At 36.7% G+C, this 24370-nt stretch overlaps 1 protein-coding gene across 1 annotated transcript in view; it reads right to left on the minus strand.

The window, feature by feature from the left end:
* The window catches only part of CRISP1 (cysteine rich secretory protein 1), a 29145-nt gene extending 11349 nt beyond the window's left edge, over nt 1-17796 (minus strand). The window contains exons 1-3 of the mRNA XM_068994157.1: nt 17733-17796; nt 8304-8312; nt 6501-6568 (exon numbers count right to left, since the gene is read on the minus strand). Of these exons, the coding sequence (XP_068850258.1) occupies nt 6501-6568; nt 8304-8312; nt 17733-17796 (141 nt within the window). The remainder of the gene's footprint in view (nt 1-6500; nt 6569-8303; nt 8313-17732) is intronic.
* Nucleotides 17797-24370: the final 6574 nt, after the last annotated feature.

Here is a 24370-nt window from a genome sequence, read left to right on the forward strand (position 1 = left end):
ATCTGACATTACACAAGTCTACAGAACAGTGCACTATGAAAGGGTTGTTTTTCAGATTTATAATTGGTATTTTGTACCATATTGAGGCATTTTTATTGGGCAATATGAACAATAGTGGAAAATGTTTTGATACTGTTATACCTTTTACTGCCTGACACCCCTTCCTTGGTGCATTCTGCACCCTACCTCCTGCAAGTGTTCTCTTTGCATCCCAAATAAACCACTCACACTTGAGTATTGTTTAAAGGTATGTGTCTGGGAGAATCTAAATATTCATCACTGAATACAAAACCTTCAGGATCTTCAACCCAGATTGTGCATCTTTGTCTGATTCATACGAGAAAACATTGATATTTGCATCAGCATATGTACATACAATATAGAATTCAAGTCAACTACAAACTAAAATGTTTCATTTTTTTTACCTTTTATCCTGTAGCTTACTAAGAAAAACAATTAATGGTTTTAATATTTTAGGTTAGCATTAATTTGTTTAAAGAACATCTTCTTTTATGTGTGTGTGTGTGATTCACATGTATTTTATGCTATTTTTTTTAAAGTGAAAAACTTATGTGGTATAATTTGAGTGGTATCTATGTATTTATCAACTACCACAGGGTTATCAACAGTTTCTGAATGGATAGGATTCAGCCATACTTTGCTCAAATATAGTAGTTCTTACCTTATATTTTATTTAAAAGTTTAAGGATATTGGGAGAAGTCAAAACTATAAAATCATTACACTTCTCTAGAAACTGTCCCCTGTGGATGTCATTTCTTCAAAAACACACTCATAAGGTGCTATATTTCTGTCATACTGCAAGTATCCTGGACTAGATTAGAGGGATCAAACTGCCAATATCCGTTGGATGATAGAATAAGCAAGAGAATTCCAGAAAAGCATTTACTTCTGCTTCATTTACTACCCTAAAGCCTTTGACTATGTGGATTACAACAAATTGGAAAATTCTTAAAGATTTGGAAATACCAGATCACCTTACCTGCCTTCTGAGAAACCTGTATGCAGGTCAAGAAACAATATTAGAACCAGACATGGAACAACAAACTAGTTCCAAATTGGGAAAGGAGGACGTCAAGGCTGTATATTGTCACCCTGCTTATTTAACTTATATGCAGAGTACATCATGCGAAATGTCAGGCTGGATAAAGCACAAGCTGGAATCAAGATTGCTGGGGAAAATATCAGTAACCTCAGATATGTAGATGACACCACTCTTATGGCAGAAAGCAAAGAGGAACTAAAGAGTCTTGTGATGAAGGTGAAAGAGGAGAGTGAAAAAGCTGGTTTAAAACTTAACATTCAAAAAACTAAGATCATGGGATCCGAGCCCATCACTTCATGGCAAACAGATTAAGAAACAATAGAAGCAGTGATAGGCTTTATTTCTTGGGCTCCAAAATCACTGCAGATGATGACTGCAGCTATGAAATTAAAAGACGTTTGCTCCTTGAAAGAAAAATCATGACCAAGCTAGACAGCATATTAAAAAGCAGAGACATTACTTTGCCAACAAAGGTCCACCTAGTCAAAGCTATGGTTTTTCCAATAGTTGTGTATGGATGTGAGATTTGGACTATGAAGAAAGCTGAGAGCCGAAAAATTGATGTTTTGAACTGTGGTGTTGGAGAAAACTCTTGAGAGTCTGTTGGACAGCAAGGAGATCAAACTAGTCAGTCCTAAAGGAAATCAGTCTTGGATATTCATTGTGAGAGAGTAACAGGCAGGAAGGTTCAGTTCAGTTCAGTTCAGTTGCTCAGTCGTGTCTGACTCTATGTGACCCCATGGACTGTAGCCCACCAGGCTTCCCTGTCCATCACCAACTCCTGGAGCTTACTCAAACTCATGTCCATTGAGTTGGTGATGCCATCCAAACATCTCATCCTCTGTCATCTCCTCCTCCTCCCACCTTCAATCTTTCCCAGCATCAGGGTCTTTTCTAGTGAGTCAGTTCTTCGCATCAGTTGGCCAACATGTTGGAGTTTTAGCTTCAGTATCAATCCTTCCAATGAATACTCAGGATTGATCTCCTTTAGGATGGACTGGTTGGATCTCTTTGCTGTCCAAGGGATTCTCAAGAGTCTTCAACAGCACAGATCAAAAGCATCAATTCTTTTGCCCTCAGCTTTCTTTATAGTCCAACTCTCACATCCATACATGACTACTGGAAAAACGATAGCTTTGACTAGATGGACTTTTGGTGGCAAAGTAATGTCTCTGCTTTTTAATATGCTGTCTATATTGGTCATAGCTTTTCTTCCAAGGAGCAAACATCTTTTAATTTCATGGCTGCAGTCACCATCTGAAGAGATTTTGGAGCCCCCCAAAATAAAGTCTGTCACTGTTTCCATTGCTTCCCCATCTATTTGCCATGAAGTGATGGGACCGGATGTCATAGGACTGATTTCATTTAGGATAGACTGGTTGGGTCTCCAAGGCTAGGGGTCTCCAAGTGGAGGAAATTGGCTGCAAGTGTCAGATGTTTTTTTTATCTCTCTTTAAGTGGCAGGAGGAAACAAACTATAAGTGTCAGATTTTTTTCCCCTTCTCTATACAAAAGGAAAAGGAAGTTTCTCAAAATTCTCTGATCCCATGACAACACCTGGTTCCACCTAAACTTCAGTTCAGTTCAGTCGCTCAGTCGTGTCCGATTCTTTGCGAGCCCATGAATCGCAACACGCCAGGCCTCCCTGTCCATCACCATCTCCCAGAGTTCACTCAGACTCACGTCCATCGAGTCAGTGATGCCATCCAGCCATCTCATCCTCGGTTGTCCCCTACTCCTCTTGCCCCCAATCCCTCTGAGCATCAGAGTCTTTTCCAATGAGTCAACTCTTCACATCAGGTGGCCAAAGTACTGGAGTTTCAGCTTTAGCATCATTCCTTCCAAAGAAATCCCAGGGCTGATCTCCTTCAGAATGGACTAGTTGGATCTCCTTGCAGTCCAAGGGACTCTCAAGAGTCTTCTCCAACACCACAGTTCAAAAGCATCAATTCTTCAGTGCTCAGCCTTCTTCACAGTCCAACTCTCACATCCATACATGACCACTGGAAAAACCATAGCCTTGACTAGATGGACCTTAGTCGGCAAAGTAATGTCTCTGCTTTTGAATATGCTATCTAGGTTGGTCATAACTTTTCTTCCAAGGAGTAAGTGCCTTTTAATTTCATGGCTGCAGTCACCATCTGCAGTGATTTTGGAGCCTCAAAAAATAAAGTCTGACACTGTTTCCACTGTTTCCCCATCTATTTCCCATGAAGTGATGGGACCGGATGCCATGATCTTCATTTTCTGAATGTTGAGCTTTAAACCAACTTTTTCACTCTCCTTTTTCACTTTCATCAAGAGGCTTTTTAGCTCCTCTTCACTTTCTGCCATAAGGTGAAGGTGAAGTCACTCGGTCGTGTCCGACTCTTTGCGACCCCATGGACTGTAACCTACTAGGCTTCTCCATCCATGGGATTCTCCAGGCAAGAATACTGGAGTGGATTGTCATTTCCTTCTCCAAGGGATCTTCCCGACCCAGGGATCAAACCTGGGTCTCCCGCATTGGAGGCAGACGCTTTAACCTCTGAGCCACCAGGGAAGCCCTATCTGCCATAAGGGTGGTGTCATCTGCATATCTGAAGTTATTGATATTTCTTCCGGCAATCTTGACTCCAGCTTGTGTTTCTTCCAGTCCAGCGTTTCTCATGATGTACTCTGCATAGAAGTTAAATAAGCAGGGTGACAATATACAGCCTTGACGTACTCCTTTTCCTATTTGGAACCAGTCAGTTGTTCCATGTCCAGTTCTAACTGTTGCTTCCTGACCTGCATACAGATTTCTCAAGAGGCAGGTTAGGTGGTCTGGTATTTCCATCTCTTTCAGAATTTTCCACAGTTTCTTGTGATCCACACAGTCAAAGCTTTGACATAGTCAATAAAGCAGAAATAGATGTTTTTCTGGAACTCTCTTGCTTTTTCCATGATCCAGCGGATGTTGGCAATTTGATCTCTGGTTCTTCTGCCTTTTCTAAAACCAGCTTGAACATCAGGGAGTTCACGGTTCATGGTTCACGTATTGCTGAAGGCTGGCTAAACTTAACTTTTCTCAAACCTTGAGCTAACCAATGCATTTTTCTTATGGAAATGTTTTTCTTAAGCTATGTTAATGAACTATGTATTTACCCTAGACTCTGTCTTCAAGTTGGTTCCACCTAAGACTCAGAACCGACTTGACAAACCAGTATGTTTTACTCGTACAATTGTTCTCCTAATCTATGTTAATGAAACCAAATATTTGCTTGGAAACTTGCCTTTCTTCAAGAATCATGTCCATCGTCTTATGGCCCTGGGGTGACTCACCTTGTGCCAATATTATCTCAAAATGCAAGTTGTGGGTGAGGAGCCTGGTGCCACTTTGAGTTTTGAGACATTTCCTTTCTCTAATTAGCAGCCTGCTAGTAGCTATATAACATCCTGCAGGGGGGCACTCTTTCTGCCCCCGTCTGATGTCTATGTCAGAAGCTTTCTCTGTCTCTTTTTTACTTTAATAAAACTTGGTTACACAAAAGCTCTGAGTGATCAAGCCTTGTGACTGGCCCTGGATTGAATTCCTCTCCTCTGGAAGCCAAGACTCCCTGTGTCTTTCACGGCTCAGCAACAACCTTTCAATTGGAAGGACTGAAGCTGAAGCTCCAATATTTTGGGCACCTGATGAGAAGAACTGACTCATTCAAAAAGACCCTGATGCTGGGGAAGATTGAAGGCAGAAGGAGAAGGGGATGACAGAGGACGAGATGGTCGGATGGCATCATTGACTTGACGGGCATAAGTTTGAGCAAGCTCCTGGAGTTGGTGATGGACAGAGAAGCTGGGCAGGCTGCAGTGCATGGGGTCACAAAGAGTTGGACACGACTGAGTGCCTGAACTGAACTGAACTGGGAACCCACAAGAATTTCCTTAAGTTCCATATGATAACTCTCCCTGCTCCTCTTAAAATATGCTGCTTCAGTGAATTTCATGTCATTTAGCTCAAGCTATCCACCTCCAAACATTTACTTTCGTGTAGTGATTTTCCTGTGAATTCCTCTCATTGATAGAAATTGGGTCTCCTGAAATAATTCATCTTGTCTACCCCAAATTCTACAGTCAACAGGAGTGACATCAGCATTCACATGGATGACTCAAGCATCTCATATCCTGGGCCCTTGAACTTTAGTCTCTTAAACTTCTCTTCTGAGGCTTTTTAGTTTTCTACCATAAAGGTTGCAGCCAATATCTGATGATCACTTCAAAATGCAATACTTTTAACTTACCAGAGGATTGTTGGGTATCAGGCAAGAGCTCCATCTAGTTTCTTGTGGGGAAACAAGTATGAGTGATAAGATCCACATAAGCACCCCAGTAATCTAATGTATGTGGATTTTCTTTCATTTATTGAATTAAGCGGCTTTCACTTTTTTCCACTTTTGACTTCTATCTAGCATGTGAAAATATAAAAACCACTCATGTTCTATACCAAAACTATTAACCAGTTCATCATAAAAAATATTTTCAGTACATTGCAATGTAATATTTTCCTTATGTCACTGAGATTTTTTTACAGGTACATATTATTGGATGACTTGTAAAATACTCAGAATTTATTTCTTCTTATATACCATTAAATGTTTCATTTCTGTTCTGCGAATGTTGAAACTCTTGTTTTTAATAAGTAGTGAGATTCAGGCATCATATACTGACTCCATTGCTACCAGCTCCTCACATTTCTCTCCTTGCTGCTGGCATATTTCATTTTTTATTTTTGGTTGTGAAGTGAGGCTTGTGGAATCTTAATTTCCAGACCAGGAGCAGAAAGCCCCATGCAGTGGAAATGTGGACTCCAAACCACTGGACTTTGAGGGAAGTCCTGGCACTTTTCATTTTATATTTAATTTGGATGTGTTAAATTCTTGTCATAGTCATAAATCAGAAAGCTCAGTTGGGATATTGATGAAATACTTAACCTTTTCGGTTAAAACCTAAAAAACAATATTTTCCCCATATTTTCACGGAAAATGCATGGATCAGATGTAAAGAAGTAATTCCCACCCTACATTTTTAGCTTTTTGAATTATTCAGAGAAGTTTAATGATGTAGGCACGGGCTTGTGAAGTCAAACTGCTTAGATTTACCTTCAGACTCTGCCACTTCCAAGTTATTTGATCTTGGACACATGACTTAACCTCTTATGTTTGGTTTCTTTCTCTGTATTATGAGATTAAGAATAGTACTTGCCTAATAGAGCTATGATGAGAACTAGGTGAGTACTGGGCATGTGCCTGTGTGTGCTCAGCTGCTTTAGTCGTGTCCGACTCTTTGTGACCCTGTGGACTTTAGCTGGCCTACTGGGCATAGCATCCTCACAATAGTGCCTGCAACAAAATAAGTTGTAGCACAGAGTTAGCTCTTATCCTTCTCTCAAAAGCAATCACAAAATATACAATCCTCACATACTTTTATAATCAAAACAGGCAGGCAGCCAGCAGCAACGGCCAGAAACAAGAAGCATTTCATTGTCACCCCTGTAAGAAAAGTAACATAACTTTAGACTATTGCCGACTTGTGGGGATAATGTTTTGTCATAAGTCTTTTTGGGAAACACTTTTACATGCATCTGCATTTTTTATTTTTTTGCAAAAAGAGACCTGCAGGATCAGAACAAGGTTTTAATATGCTAGTCATTGGTACCAAGAGAGGAAGAGAGAACTATTATTGGGAGAATAACAGAAGTTAGTGTTAATCCCTGGAGTCTCTGAGTATGTTACATTTTGTGACAAAAGAGAATTAAGGTAGCAGATAAAGTTCAAATTGCTTATCAGTTGACTTTAGAGTTGGGATAGTGTCCTGGCTTATCCATGTGAATTCAATGTAATCATGATAATGCTAATTCGCTTCAGTTGTGCCCAACTCTGTGACCCTATGGACTACTGGCAGCAGGCTCCTCTGTCCATGGGATTCTCTAGACAACGATATGGGAGTGAGTTGCCACGCTCTCCTCCAGGGGTCTTCCTGACTCAGGGATTGAACCCATGTCTCTTATGTCCTCCTGCATTAGCAGGTGGGTTCTTTACCACTAGTGCCACCTGGGAAGCATATGTGAAAGACAGAGGCAGCATCAGTGATGGATGATGAGGAAGGCTCAGTTAGCCACGACTGACTTTGAAGACAGAGGGAAGGACTATGAGCCAAAGAATACGGGCAAGCTGTTGAAAGTAGGCAAAGGCAAAGAAATGAATTCTCCCCTGAAGTTTAGCTCAATGAGACCCATTTGGACTCCTGAGTTCCAGACTATATAAATAGTAAATGTGTACTGTTTTAAGATTCTGAGCTTATAGGAATTTGTTGCAGTAGCCACATGGAAACTAATATAAATACAGCAAGATTAGATTTGAATTTTCTATTGCTGGAGAATCCCAGGGACAGGGGAACCTGGTGAGCTGCCGTCTATGGGGTTGCACAGAGTTGGACACAACTGAAGTGACTTAGTAGCAGCAGCAGCTGCAGCATAGCATACTTTGGCCACCTGATGCGAAGAGCTGACTCATTGGAACAGACCCTGGTGCTGGGGAAGATTGAAAGCAGGAGGAGAAGGGGACAACAGAGAATGAGATGGTTGGATGGCATCACCGACTCAATGGACATGGGTTTGGGTGGACTGGGGGAGTTGTTGATGGACAGGGAGGCCTGGCATGCTGTGGTTCATGGGGTCGCAAAGAGTCAGATACGACTAAGCAACTGAACTGAAATGAACTGATAGCAAGGGGGTGTGATGTTGGTGCAAATAATTTACATACATAATTTAGAGATATTCTGTAAAGTCTGTTCACTCTGTCAAGAGTGGTTGTCATTGTGAGTGGAGCAAATCGGAGTGAATTTTATTTCTGTCTGATACAGGTTGCTGATGCTAGCATATTAATAAATATAGGTTATTAAATTTGGTTGATGCCTTCTTTTTACAGTCTGCCAAGTTTAGTTCTGAATCAATCCTGCTGAGTGGGAAGCAGAAGGGGCTAACTGTTTGGTTCTCATTTTAGAGAAGATTTTCCAAGAGCAGGTTAGACCATTTGCGCAGAATAATACAAACAATACAGTTTGCCACTGCTGTTAAACTTCCCCTACAAACATATTTGTATGAGAGGAATTTGTAAATCAATTCTTTCAGGGAACATACACACATAAGCAATCTGTCCTTTACTGCATTTTTTTTGTATCTTTTTTTCCCCCTTCCTCCGTTTCTGCTTCCAAAATGCTACAAACCGTCAAACCCTAAAATACACAATAACACAGATGAAATATACAACTTATTCTGTTACTTAATTCTCAACAATCCAATAAAGCAATTTTTTTTCCAAGAAAAAAATAGGATAAAAATCTTCTCAACTATAGTAGGTTGATATATACACACAAGTTAGCATTTATACCCCTTATACTATATCTCTACATCTTTTTCTAAGGGAAAATTTTGGGGGGGTGATGTGAATGCTCATTATCTTAATTGTTATGATAATTTTGCAGATATACACTAGCGTGTACCTCAAAAAACTGTCATAAAAAGTTTAAGAAATACCAAAAAAATTATTTCACACCAATCAAACAACTGGAATTGATAATTCAGATTTTTGTCTTTCAAGTCTTTTTTCTTATGCATAAATTCAATATTCAGATAAATCCATAATATCCATAATACATACAAAAATTGTATCCTGTTTCCCCCAGAATTTCTATTATTATATATTCCTTATGATCATGTGAAACGATAATGTGAAATAGCTGTAATTAGCTTTAGATTTTGACTAAGTCTGATTTTAAGCTTTAATATTTGTCTCTACAAGTACTGTTATGTTATTATAAATATTTTAAAATACCCTGCCATTTTTAGGATATTTTTCATAAATTATCATAGGATTTGAGCTTCAGAATTTGAAATTGATTGAAATCTTGCACTTTTTTCTTTCGAAATGATATAAAACTAATAGTAATCTAAATAAACCTGATACATAATAAGTGCTCAATAAATATTTATTAAATAAATTACATTTTGTGTAGTTGAAATAATTGCCTATTTCAGAGCCCCCCCCAATCTGTTAATTAAATGTGATATAATAAAATTCATACTGATCCTGGTGTTAAAATACTAATGATTTGTCCTTAGTTTTCTTATTAGCTCTGACACCAATAAATCCACAAATTCTCTGAAAATCAGTTTGTTTTTGCTTAGAATGAAATCCAGCATGTTGGAGATATAGATGGCTTCCAAATTCATAGAAGTACAAGAGACAACCAACTCTTGAGCTGCAATTTGCTCAGTGGGCTTTATAATCCAAACTTGAAAGCCATGCCATATTATACAACAGGGTTATAATTCTGATAGATAGCTTTTGAAGACATACAGTATCCTCCATATTATTGAAAATAGATAAATAGAACCTGGATATTTTATATACAGATATATTATCTTCTGTCATAAATAAGTGAAAAATCATTGTTTTATAATGACACAAGAAATTTGATACAATTGATGATTTAATGCTAACTATTATATCCTGTACAAGAACTGAAAACAACTTATAAAGAAGCTTATCATGACCTCTTGAGCCTGTTTAGGGGATAGTCAGTGTCATCTGGGATTATTGTTACCTTAACATGTTGGGCTCCTCCAAAGAACTTTGGTTGATGTTAAGGGCAACTAAGCTAAAGGGACATGCAAATTTTTGAGCCTAAGTTTTGGCTTGGGTCTATGAATAAGTAGAATGTGTGGATTCAACTTAAAGCTCTTCAGAGATCAAGGATACCAGGAAAATAGGAGGCTACCTTTACTTAAGGTTCAAATTTGGAGAAACAGTCAAAACAGAAGGATAAAGGTTAACACTTGGGAATCAGTGGTATAGTAAGCATTTTAGAATGAAGATTGGATTCAGGTAATTATACATGTATCCTTGTTGGCCTGAAATTTTTATGAATGTACTGATTTGGGGCTCTGGAGTAGCCCCTAGAGACAGAGTCAGATGCTTGGGTTAAGGGACTAGAAAGCAACAGGCATCAGGTGGGGATTTTGGCAAGCAGTGATTCTGGCAAAATGATCAATGTGCAGAAATAAATAGAACTGGAGAGCATGACTCAGAGGTTGAGTAGAGGCTGTAGGGTGGAAAAAATAAGTGGACCCAGAGTAAGAGACTCTGGGGACCCACTGAGACTTATCCACTGGAGAATTAATGCAGAAAAAGTTTCAGGACCAGGGCCAAACCTCCAGGATGATCTAAATGATTCTCTATTGACTGGAGGTCTGAAAATCTTCATATAAACTAGGCCATTTTAACTATGAAATTCCATTTCCTGTACTTAGGTAAAGGCAGCTTTTCTGAACAGAAGTATTACAGAAGCAGCTGACATATCACCTCACTAACTTTAGCTTCAGTCCCTACTTAACAGTTATTTCATAAGCAATAGACAATTTTAAGCCCAAACTCTTAAACTCTCTTCTGATAATATTAGAAACTTGATACACTTTAAAAAATTAATTTTCCATACATTTCTGTTTCAGATTGTAGGTCTTATTAACAAATAAACAGAACTTGGCTATTTGTAACTTAATTTGGTAGGAGGAACGATCAAAAATGAAGAAAAACACTAAGGATAACCGAGTCCTGCCCTCTGGCATGCCCTTGGGAATTCATTCTCATATATGGATTAAATTGTTAGACCATGTCCTGCTCAGAAAGTACTTACAAGAACAGTCTCTTCCTTTCTTTAATCAAAGAGTTCATAAGAATGAACTCTACCAAATTAGGTCACCAGCCCTTTTAATCTTCTTTACCTCAGTGAATTTGTGAATTTAAAAATAATAACCACCACCAAAAGTAATATACATATAATAGTTTCAGCACTCAAGAAAGTGCCTAATTCTTTTGAGTAATTCCCAAGAGTAAGAATCATTCCAATTTCCATAATTTAATCAACTTTATAACTTTACATAGACAGAATATGTATTGTTAGCATATAAACATTTTCACTTAATATTATGCCTATGACATTCATCCATGTTGCATGTAAAGGAGTTTATTTTTGCTAATAGCTGGGTAGTATGCAGGAAATAGAATTGATTTATTATTAATGAACATTTGGTTTGTTTTCAGTTTAGAGCTATTACAAATAAAATTTCTATGGACACTTTTCTGTATGCCTTTTGGTACATATTATTTACTTTTTTGGGACATAGAAGTGGAATTATTGGGTTATACAATATACATATGTTTTCCTTCATCAAGTACTATAAGATATTTTTCCAGAGGAGTTGTAGAAATATGTCCTTTTATGCTTCTACCAGCTTCATATCCTCACCCATACTTGGTATTCTTTTTTTTTAAAAAAATACTCATTATGTGTATGTTTCATCATGGTTTTTAATTTGTATTTGTCTACTTACTAATGATATGGAACACATTTTTATACAATTGTCAGCCACTTCCATATTATCTTTTGTGAAGTGTCTGTCAAATTTTTCACTCTGTTATAATTAGGTTGACTGCATTTTTCTTATTGCTTTGTAAGAATTCTCTACATATTCTTGATATAAAATATTTGTCAAATATGTGTACTGTAAATCTTTTCTCTTAGTCTGGGAAATGAGTTGCCATTTCCTTCTCCAGTGGATCTTCCCAACCCAGGGATTGAACCTGCATCTCTTTTGTCTTCTGCATCCGCAGGTGGATTCTTTACCACTGAGACAACTGGGAATCCCACTAGTGGCACCACTCTAGATAAGTGGACCAGTGTAATACAATAGGATATGTAAACAGGATTGCATAAACTGTTAATGTGTTTTATGGTTTAACTGTTTTAAATCCATGCCTGTTTACTCCTAATGTAAAATCTGAAACTAGCCTGCCTTCAGTTATAAAAGAGCCAGAGGGCCACTGCCTTATGACGGGCTGGTTGCTTTGGAAGCAGTGTCACACAGTTCCTGAAATAAAAGATGCTTGCCTTGGCACTTTAAGATGTGTATAACCACATGGTATTTGGCCCTACATGAAGATTAATTTCTTCTTAGTCTTGCTACAAGAAGTTTTGGAGAATGATCTAAATAAGTAATATTACACTTGTATAGTATGTCTAAGTTTATTAAAAGCATGGAAATAACTAATATTTAATTTTCTTTTCTCCAAAGTGGTTATACTATATTTTTTTAAACTTTTTAATTGAAGTATAGCTAATTTACAATGTTGTGTTGATTTCTGTGTATACAGCAAAGTGATTCAGTTTTATATATATGTACATTCTTTTTATATTCTTTTCCATTATAGTTTATCACAGGATATTGAATAGAGTTCCCTGTGGTAACAATAGGCTCTTGTTGTTTATTCATTCTACAGGTACTAGTTTGCATCTTTTAACACCAAACTTCGTCTCTATAGCTCCCGCACTCCCCTTCCTCTTTAGCAATCACAAGTCTGTTCTCCAACTAACATTTATATTACGATGAATGGTGTTAAGGCTGCACATAATCTCTTATTTAACATTATGAGGATGCTATTAAGTAGTCATGTATCATTAATCTCACATGTCAGATAATTAAACCGACACTTAAAGACATACAGAACTTACCCCAGTTCACACAGTTTGTCAGCGTTATGATGAGAACCAGATATTTGGCTGTACAGTATATTCTTGCCTTTACACAGTACTCCACATGAGAGATTTGCTCTATGAGAAAGTCAGCTCAGTGAAAATGTTTACAAGACAGTCAGAAATTTACAGTAGACAAGCGGCATGAACACATAATACTCAGAACTAATCTAGAGCCTGTGAAGACTACGAGTCACAATTGTGGACGTGTTTCTTGTTCGTAATCCAGATAACGTCACCTATGAACCTCACCAGTCTTAAACTGCCACATTTGGAACAAACTGCAGAGATTAGCTGCATGATTTAGTGGGGCCACTATAGATAGCAGGACACGCAAAATGATCCCATGGCCCAGAAAAGAGAAGCAACTTATCGGCTTTCTTTGCATGCTTGCATGCTCGCATCTTAGTAAATAAATATTTAAGTATTTACTAAGATGTTAATATGTGCCATGCCTTTCTCTAGACATAAAGAAACCTAGAATAATCAAATACATAAACTGCTCTCAATCTCCTGAAGTTTGCAATCTATCACCTGGTATAAAGTACATACAATGCATTCATGGTAACTGCACTATAAATGCCAGACAATTTGAAATTCTGGGAATGAAAAGAGAAGCAATCGATTTTCCTAAGGAACCTCTTGTACAACAGGAAAGCTACCTACAATATGAGAGCGTTCTAATCAAGTTTTGTCTAATAAAAAATGTCCATGTCATTTGTCAGACATGGCATGGATTAACTGCCTTGAAATGTCTGGAAATATTAAATACTAAAGTACTAAATACTCCATATGAGCTAAATAAGGACAAATACATAAGACTTTTAAAGCAAAGAAGGACATTGCTACACAGACAGAAATTATATGTGAGTGTAGAAAATCACTCTGAAACCAGGTATAATCAGATGCTTTTGTTTTATTGTTCTGAAAACTTGGAAAATGTTTGTTTGCTTGAGCCTCTTGCCATTTATATTGAAGTCTCTATGTAGTATAATATAAATGGAAGTCTGTCTATATATTATACCCTTCCATTTATATTGGAAGTTTATTATCACTTTCTTCTTTGGAAGAAAAGAAACATTATTGTTTAATAAAAATATATTCTTTAGCTCTTTCCTGAACAAGTTCAGGTGAATATCTACAAGGGAACAAAGTAAGGGAGATAAGGTAGATAGTGTATAGTCTTGAATTATTTTGTGTTATGTCCTGAGGTAGGGGAAATGAAATAAACAAGAACAGGGATATGGAAGGCTCTTGAGACAGCATTCTCTGACTTTGCCAAAGAGTTGATAATGAATGCCTGGAAAACAGTTTGTGAGAAAGGATGACTAAATGTCACTCAAAACTTGCTCACCTCTAGCCATAAGAATTTGTTGTTGTTTCTGGAGATGGATGGTAGTAAGCTGGAAACATGCCAAAGCTTATCTATAATTCTTCTAATATTTTGTAGACAGAGAAATCACATCTCTGAAGTAAAACTCACAAATTATTGAGCAATTTTTTTTCTTTCACATGGTAAAAAGAAAAGCTGGAAAAAGAATTCTGTTACTTCATCAAACCAGCATGGTTTATAGATTGGAAATGTATGATTTGTCATTTATGTCTTGCTACACTGCTGTTTAGAAGGAAGAGTGTTGATTCAACACCAAGTCAAGTGTTTATGGAAACTTAATTGCTTTGGTTTTATCTGTTGGTCCTGTCAACTCCTGGCATTGCTCTACCCAACACAATGCTGTCTGTATTTTTGTCACTGATGTCTTCATAAAGAGTTGCTATCCAGCTTAAAATATGGTTTTTAAAGAATTTGGGACGTGTTGGAAAGCACAGAATAACTTGATTTGCATATGAGTCCCATGTATGGATGCCAGTTGGCTGCTTCATTCACATCTTTCTTATTTTCATACATTGTCCTTTTTCTGTTTAAGCTTCTTAACATAGTATGAAATAATCTGCCATGACTCTTTTTTTCCTAAAACAGAAAATTGAGACACATTGGTCTAACATATGATATAAAAAAATGATAGAACAGAATAGAATTGGATTTATCACAGAAAATCTTTGGGAGATAGATGAAGACTAATATGTTTATAAGCAAGTGCATCATGTTTATTAAAACATATGCATCTTAAAAAATTTTTAAACATCAATTATTTACTTAATGATTGGCTACCAAAATTTCAGAAAACACAATAATTTTAAAACAGATAAATATAATGAAACAAAAATAAAAATGCCATTTCTTCCTGACATATTTTTAGTGAGAGTGATAGTTCTAGCTAATTCATAAACAGGTCATCAACACCATAAAATGGATTCAATAATAACTTGAACAGACTAGAAAGGCCTTTTGCACAGAGGAATAAATCTGTGATGAAACACTGGATTGAAAAATCTGGAGTGTTGGTAACTCAGTTTAGTACTGCTCAGTTTGTTAGATGTGCCCACATTCATGAAATATATAATAAATGAACTACAAAACTATATATTTCATGGTTAGAAGAACATAACAAAAAAATTAGACTTGGTGTCCCATGTTTGGATTAGGTTAATGATTGATGTTCTCTGCTCAAGAAGCCTCCCTTTCTGTTCCAGTTCTTGGGTAGATAACATTTCCTTTTCTTTGGTCATTCCTTTTGGGAAGTTAGTTGCACAGTCGTGTCCATCTCTTTGCGATCCCGTGGACTGTAGCCTACTCAGCTCCTCTGTCTGTGGAATTCTCCAGGCAAGAGTACTGGAATGGGCCGCCATTCCTTTTTTATATTCTTATAACTGTGCTTATATCTGCTGTCACACAAAGCAAGACATGTTCCCTTTTATTAGAGCATTTACTTTAGAAAACTTGCAATTGTAAATTCTTTTTCTCCTCTTGACTGTGAAACCTTTAGAACCCAGGAATCTCTTTCTCAGATACCTTGGAACCATCCCTTGAAATGTAACCATCAAGGAAAACAGAGCCACTGCCTATGGGTCCCTGCGGGAGGACAGATGCCCAATTTCAATAAGCAACAATTAGTAAACACATTGTTGTAAATTAGTAATCACATTGACTGACCTACCCCCTCATGTCCTCCAGTACTTTTCCATTAGTTCATGCCGGCATTTAAAATCCTCTGTCTTTTGTTTTAACAGAATCAAGTTCAATCTTTCTTTTCTCTTGCAATATAGTTTCGACCCTTACTGCAATAGTCTCAAATACAGTTTTCCTTGATATATTTTAGCAAATGTTAGGTGAAATTTTTCTTTTCCACTACATCTCTTATTATTCTCCATCAGTTCTTCTTCATTGTTTTATACTCCAGGTGAGAGTTTGTGAAGTCTTCATTTTAAGGAGACATCAGAGAATTGAATTAAGGTGAAGTCAAGAATGCATGGGGTTAGATTAACATTGAAAATGTCATTATCTTCCTATGACAGCTTTCCTGGTGCTTCCCTGGAGCTTTCCTGGTGGTTCAGACAATAAAGAATCTGCCTTCAATGTAGGAGACCTGGATTCAATCCCTGAGTCAGGAAGATCCCCTGGAGAAGGTAATGGCTACCCACTCCAGTATTCTTACCTGGAGAATTCCATGGGCAGAGGAGCTTGGCAAGCTACAGCCCATGCAATCCCAAAGAGTTAAGAGTTGAGGTGGGAGGGGAGTTCAGGATGGGGAACACGTGTATACCCATGGCGGATTCATGTTGATGTATGGCAAAACCAATACAATATTGTAAAGTAATTAACCTCCAATTAAAATAAATAAATTTTATATTAAAAAAAAAAGTTGAACACGACTGAGCACCTAACACTTTCACTTTCCTACAGGAGCAGAATTTATCCCTCCCAACTTCAGACCTGACAACAGTCTAGGGAGAGAAAGATTTCTTTTATATTCAGCATTAAGAGGAGGCTTGCACTGGCAGAGTAAAAAAGGAAAAAGAACAAGAGGATACAATTATTTTCAAGGAATATTGGGTAGGAAATACTTAAGATAGCAGAGGAAAGATACAAGTCACTTAGAGAATCGGGAAAAAAGAAAGAGAGAGGTAGAGAAATTATAAAATGTTAAATTCAAAAATGCAAAAAAGAAACAAACTCCTTAAGCCTCCAGTAAGTAAATCCCTAAGTTTTGTATATTATTGATGCACAAAATATTTGAATGCAGAGGTGGGCTCCCCAGCTTCTCAATAGTTGGTAGGAAGATTAATCTTTCTCTCTAGATGTGTAGCCAGAGAAAATAACTCACCAGACTGGAGGTAGCATAACACATAACTCCTATTTACTTCCCCAGTTGCCTCTCTTTCATCAGTCTCCTTTAACCCTGGGAAATGGAGAACTATCCTACATGGGTTATATAGCATTAGTATTCAGTACTTCTAGATCTTAAATTTAGAATATGAATGAAAATATGGCCTCTAACGTCTAGAAGCAAATAATTTGTGACTTATTTTAAGTATTTAGATTCTCTGTTAGGATGAACAGTAGAAAAGCCTGAAGTAAATCTCTAATGTGCTATATTTCAATAATGTCAAATATTTGTGAAAGTACTGAATACACTAGCAAATCCAGAATTCCTCAACAATTTTATATAACTTTGGGGATATATTTCATATTATTAGTTAAGAAATCACTTCCCTCAAAAGGTGATCCTACCTACTTCTTTGTTCTCACTTGCTTTCTTAAACATTTAGTCTTCATTTGGAAATCTCTGCATTTGTTTGTTGAGTAAATCATTTGATAGCTGCTTCTGGTAGGGGTGGATAAGATAGCACAATGAACATATTTGTATAATATGCAAAATCATTTTTTTTCTCCCTTTTTAAAAACCTGTAAACTGAATTGGCTCTTTTTACTTTATAATGACTTTCCTTGTTTGTTGGCTTTGATATCTTTTATTCTTATGCTCAAAATATTTGCTGATCTATGACTGTCAGCTTATATTTAAGAGTGAAACAACACTACAGACGCTCACTAGGAAGCTCAATCTGTGAGGGTAGAATTAGCAACTGGTAAACTTGACCATAGAGGAATCAAACATCAATGTAGCTTCTCTTTTAGAGACGACCCCAAGATACTCATGGATTTACCTGTTAGTTTGGTAAAGTGCACCGATGCAGAAGAGTCCTTCCTGGGATTCTTAACCACAGGCATGGTTTTCTTTGCTTCTAAAGTGAATTCCAAAAGACAATGAAGTTTTAAAACATATGACCCTCGTTTACTCTTTTTCCCCTCCTCTCTTCTGATTCTGTGTTTTCATTTTTCTTTCTCATTCATCACAGCCACTAAGTGATTCCCCATTGGTGGGCGGAAGCAATAATTGATAATTCAGTTTTATCATCTGACCGTTTGGTGTTCTTGGTTGATCAATGGTATTAATCTGTTCTCCACTAGATGAGAGATGATGGAGAATCCAGTTTGTTAGTCATTTTCAATGATATTTCTGGTTGCCAGCTCCAAGAAGTAAATAAGTTTATGCCTGCTGGGAAGGAATGTGCAAGTCTTTTGTGTCTGTTTACTTGTGATTTGTGGCTGAGGTTGTAGAACTGAAGCTACAAGCTCTCATGCGTTTGTCTGCCTGGGAGCTAGTGTGTCTACAGTTAAGAAAAATCTGACTTTCCTTGTGTCAGTATGAAATGTTTTCCTACATCCAAAATTTACTAGTTAATTATTGTAAAAGGGATGTACCCAGCTGTTGAAAGTTGTGCTATGTGGAAGACAAACGCATAGGACAATTAAGGAGATAACTGTATTCAGCCTCTTGTGATAGGGAAACAGGTGGAGATTGCCTGAAAGAAAAGGAGTCTAGAGTTTTATAGAGTCAAGTAAACAAAGGAATCATACACAAGTGTATGAGAGTCAGGAGGAAGGAGGGAAAGTGCCGTATTTCTGAATATGTAAGAGTAGGATAGTCCTTTGTGGCTAGTCTTTTCTTGGAATCAACACATGCTTGGGGATTTCTTGATAGTTGCTACTGTCCAGGAACACAGAATTCAGATACAGTTCCACATTGCCTTTCAGTTAATTTCTTCAAACGTTTGTGTTTGACTGTCAATTCTTATTTTTCCGCCTTTCATGTTTTTCTCTTTACAAAGGATTTAGTTAATTTTGATTAAGAGTTACAATTACAGCACAGAGAACTCTACTCAATGCTCTATAGTGACCTAATTGGGGAGGAAATCCAACGAAAATATGGGATATATGTATATGTATAGTTGATTCTGTCTTTGCTGGACAGCAGAAACTAACACAAAATTGTAAAGTAACATTTTTACTATTCTCCAATAAAAACTAACAAAAATAAACAAATGTTCTACACACAAAAAATAAACAATTTATAAACAGTGTTTCTTATTAGGTTAGTTACAGACGTAGATCTTCCTTATGGATTGAAGAAATCCTACTTTTTAATTTTTATTTAAAAATTTATGTATTTATTAATTTTGGCTGTGCTAGGATTTTTCTCTAGTTGACATGAGCAGGAGCTGCTCTCTAGTTGCAGTGTCTGGGCTTCTCACTGGGGTGCCTTCTCTTGTTGCAGAGCATGAGCTCGGGGCACACGGGTCCAGCAGTTGCAGCATCCAAATCTCAGTAGTTGTGATTCCCAGGCTCTAGAGCACTGGCTCAATAGTTGTAGCATATGGCCTTAGTTGCTCTGTGGCATGTGGCATCTTCCTGGATCAGGGATCGAACCCATATCTTCTGCACTGGCAGGTGAATTCTTTACCACTGAACCACCTGGGAAACCTTTAGATTTTATGTTTTTATCTTTTGTCTGTATCGCTCAACTTCCTGTTTTGTTTTGTTTTTAAAAAACACATTTTATGGCACTTAAGCTATAAGAAAATAAAATTTCTAAGTGAATCAAGCCATAGACACAATCCCTTTAAAGGCTGCTTTTTGTTTGTTTTCTTTTCTGCTGGAGGGGGAAGAGACAAGAATGAATCTACTTGAAGAAAGCTACTCTGGTTTTTCCACATTTATTCTTCCTTTCATAATTAACTTTCTGTCTTAATCTGCTGCTATGATTTCTAAAAGGTAGGCATGTTTTTTTTTCTGAGTTTGTTGATCAGATTTTCATCCAACAAAAGGAAGTTTTAAAGGCAAAACTTATTCAAATAGGAAACAAAACATAGAAATCTGGGTTCCATTTTCAGTTCTGTTGCTCCATGTTGTGTGACTTAAATAGTTTTTAGTTGTTTCATCAAAATAGCATAGTCTGTGCCCTGCCAATCATCAATGTATCCTGAACAACTAAACCTTTCTGTGTCTTCATTTCCTTGTTTATAAATGGAGGTGCTAATAAAATCTATTTTGGGAGATTGTTATGATTGAATGAATTAGTATCTGTTAAGCATTTAGATCAATGTCCCAGAACATAGTAATGTCTGTATTTTGTTAAATATATAAAAATTAATAAATCTGAAAAAATGAAAGAAAAAGTTACAACTATTATTGCTAGTAAAGTCTATACAAGGAACAACAGTGACAGAGAAATACATCTGTATGTTATTTTTTTCCCAAGGAGAAATAGAATAATTTTATCTTCAGCTATCAGTTTATTCTAGACAGTGAAATCACTGTTTTTCAAACTTTGCTGAGTCCCAGCTTGCATCTTTGTTTAAAGGATGAACGTCTTCCTCTATAGTAGAAAAGATTACTCTTTACCTTCTACAGAATGTGCCTAGATAAAATTCCTAGTCTTATCAGCATTATTTTTAATTATTAATAGTTCTTAAAAAAATGGCATTACTCTCTCTGTTTCTACAGAAGGTGGGCCTCTGATTGTGATGGGATTCCTTGCTCTGAGCTATAAAACTACATCCTGTTCCAAAGATAGGAGAAGTTTATTTCTCCTTTGGATAAAACCAGTTCACAAACACAGGGAGCATTTGGCTGCCTCCCAATCTTCTCCAACACTTTTTGTCTAGCTCACCCAGCCCTGAGAAATCCTACAGCCCTCATACTTAGTTCTGGTCTCTTCTCCAGGCAATAGCCTTTCCCTCTCCCTTGCAAATTTTTTCAGTCAAAAGTCTGTCTTTACTAATTCTGGATTTGTTTTCTGTTTGACATAATAAGGTTATCATGATTTTCTCTCTTCAAAATTTCTTTAAACACCTCAAATATAAAAATATGGAGGTTTTCCTTTGCCACCACCAAAGGGGAAAATAACCTTTTGATTTAAAGTTTATGGAAGGCTATTGAATTATCTGTTTGGAGGAAGATTAGAACTTAGAATTCTGATTCTGTATATAGATATCATTATGAGATATCTTCTTTTAATTTTTCCATATGTTTCATCTTTGCCTTGTGCTTCATTTCATGCCCCTGAATCCAAAGCTCTTCTTATTTAATTTCTTTAATTTATAAAATCCTCTATTTTCTGTTGGAAAGGAGTCATCTGCCTTTAGAGATAAAGGAGGGTACTGGAGAAGTGTTTCAGAGATTAACTCTTCTAAATACTTTTTTCCCCTCTAAGTCTTTATTGAATATATTATGGTATTGCTTCTGTTTTATGATTTGGGTTTTTGGTTGTGAGATATGTGGGATCTCTGCTCCTCGACCAGGGATTGAACCCACATCCTCTGCATTGGAAGGTGAAGCTGTATCCACTGGACTACCAGATAAATTCTTCTTTCAAAGACTTAATTGATCTTTCTATATCTTATTTACAATCATTTCTATATATTTACCAAACAGGGTTAAAGTTTCTAAAATTTCATATTTCTCACTGATAGTAGTACACTACTGTTCTCATATTTGTTTGTTAATCAAATATATGATAAGCTTATGGTCAACACATTTGTGTCGCAAAAATATATATACATTGCAAAAATCTCTAAGAGTTCATTTGCTTCTTTATAACTAGTAAAATATTTTAGTTCTTAAAAATTATTTTAGTACTTTTTAGTATTTTTTAAGCACAAACATCATCTAAACACAAAATGTTATTATACTTGTATCTGCATTTCTGCTGTAACAAACAAGACTGTTTCTCCCACAATTTAAGAAATCATTGATACTATGAAATTGTTATGTCTGAGAAGAAAGAAGAGTGAGCCCTATAGAGGTTTCACAAAGGGTTTCCCTATATCTAAAAGGAGAAATGACTAAGGAATTCCTCTCTTTAGGAGTAGGGGTGAAATGTGTTGTAATTTTAGCATTGCCAAGGAGTAGTACAGATGGGAGGCAGAGATAGCCAGGCAGACGGTGCCAAAGCAAGAGCAGCAGCTGCTGGTAAGTGAGAGCTGAGCAGATGGCATGATAGCATGGGCCATGGTTGCCATCAGCAGTGAAAAGTATCAGTTCATATTAGAAGATTCTGGAACAGCTGTCCTGAACCTAGCACAATATAAAGTCATTAATTTCAATGGTTATTTGTTAGTGTGCCTGGTGTTGAGTGTTAGGTAAAAACAGCCAATGGCTATTGATCAGAAGGATGCCTCTCTAAGGATACAGTCATTGATTCTTATTTTCAGTTACCTGATTGAGTAAAGCAAGTGCTATTCATTGTATATATACTTGGAGAGATAAGGACACTTAATATTTGTACCAGACAACGTTATTGATATTTGTGGCTGAGTTTTCAAGTACTATCAAAACACATAATTTCTTAATCCTTAAAACCAATTTTCCTTAAAGTATGAAAATCTCAAATATATAAGAAACACGTGAAATATTGGCTAAAAAATGCAAATTCCTGGGTTCTTTCCCCAAATGGTTAAAACAGGAATTCTAAAAGAAAAGCCATAAATCTGTCACTAACTTCTCCAGGGATTCTTACGCACACTAAATTTAGAATCCCTATCTTAAAATATAGGGGATAATTAGAAAAATGAATATATAAGTAAGTATATAAAAGTATAGGTACAAGTGAAAGAAATTATTTGTCATTTGTATGTGAGAAGTCAGATGGTATAGTTTTGACTTTAAGTATGGCCAGATCCAGTTGCTCAAATGTTCTTTCTCCTTGAATTTCTCAGTTTCTCAGGTCTGCTTGTCTCTTCAGGAAGGTTTACCTCCAAAGAATTTCTTTACTCACTCTTAAAAATGACTCTGTTCTGAACTAGCTAATGTTTCCATCCTAGAGAGCAATAAGCCCCAGGTCTGCAGGGAAATGTTATCATAGGTTTGCAAGTGAGTGACTGGTGGGATAAATGAATAGGAATCACTTGAGATATTGAATATAGCTTGACTTAATGCTTACCAGAAAAAGATGGAGGTGAAAAATCAACAGAAAGCAGATCAATCTTCTAGAATGCTACAAAATCTGAACTTTATTCTTGAGAAGAAAAAAATGAAGAGAGTTAATCAGGCAATTGACAGCTTCAGGTAATCCTTTTAGAAATATCATCTTTATCACCCTTGTATCCTTAGGTATAAATATTGTTCAAAGATTCCCTGGTATTTTAACAACTCTTGAGAATGGAATTTCTCTTACAGCCCCATCTTACTACCTCAAAATGTGTCCTTAAAATTGACAAAGGGTTAAAAAACATTTTCTAAAGAATTTACTATGGGACTCAGAATTTATAATTCTGCAATATTACTTTTTGAACAAGTGTAGTAAAGTGTATTGTCACATTATAAAAGAAGTGATCAAAGAAAGAATGTTTTTCATATAAGGAATGTAGAAATTTGTGCCATGCTAGCACACTTGATTGACCCAAGTCTCTGTAATACGAAAATGTCCCATCTTAAAATTGATTTTTCACTATGTCTTATTCTAACTCTTAGGAAAAAGTTAAAGATTAAAATATGTCAAAAGTCTTTGAATTTGTGACAATAGAAGAAAATAGGTCTCCACTGTTGAGGGTCTACAACATATTAACACCTTAGCAAATGTCACTAAATTCTCAACCTTTTTACTTATTATGACCATTATGTTAGTAATGACCAACTTTATCCTCCATTTCCTGATTTATCAAATGGATATAACACTACTAGCTCAGTCGGTAATGAATCCCTACCTGCAATGCAGGAGATATGAATTCGATTTCTGGGTTGGGAAGATCCCCTGGAGAAGGAAATGGCAACCCACTCCAGTATTCTTGCCTGGAGAACTCCATCGACAGAGGAGCCTGGCAGGCTATATAGCCCATGGGGTTGCCAAGAGTTGGACATGGCTTAGAGACTAAACCACCACCACCCATAGGATATCTGTGAGTATTAAATGAAATAAACACAAAGTGACAAGGCAATAATGTAGGCTCTGTAACATGTAAACTGGGCTTTCCTGTGGCTCAGTGGTAAAGAATCCACTTGCAGCACAGGAGACAGCAGGATACTTGGGTTCAGTCCCTGGGAGGGGAAGATCCCCTGCAGGAGGGCATGGAAACCCACTTCAGTATTCTTGCCTGGAGAATCCCATGGACAGAGGAGACTGGTGGGCTAAGGTCCATGGGATCATAAGCACCAGACAAGACTGAATGATTGAATATGCACGCACAACATGTAAACTCCTGCACTGCTGTGGTTTTGGGAGAAATATGAACAAGCTAGTAAATATCAATTACTAGTTTGTTTATACTTACTAGTTTGTTTATATTCTTTGACCAACAAGTAACTGTTACCACGTTTGCTCACTGGAGATACTAACTGGTCTCACTAACTTCCAGGGGGCTGAGTAGTGATGGATTATTTGATGAACACCATTGTCATTCAAAGAAAGTCAATGAAATTATATTTTGATTTCAAGAAAGGATTGTTATGATATAAATCTTAATTT

The sequence above is a fragment of the Capricornis sumatraensis genome, chromosome 22, assembly GCF_032405125.1.
Source record: "Capricornis sumatraensis isolate serow.1 chromosome 22, serow.2, whole genome shotgun sequence".
NCBI lineage: Eukaryota > Metazoa > Chordata > Mammalia > Artiodactyla > Bovidae > Capricornis > Capricornis sumatraensis.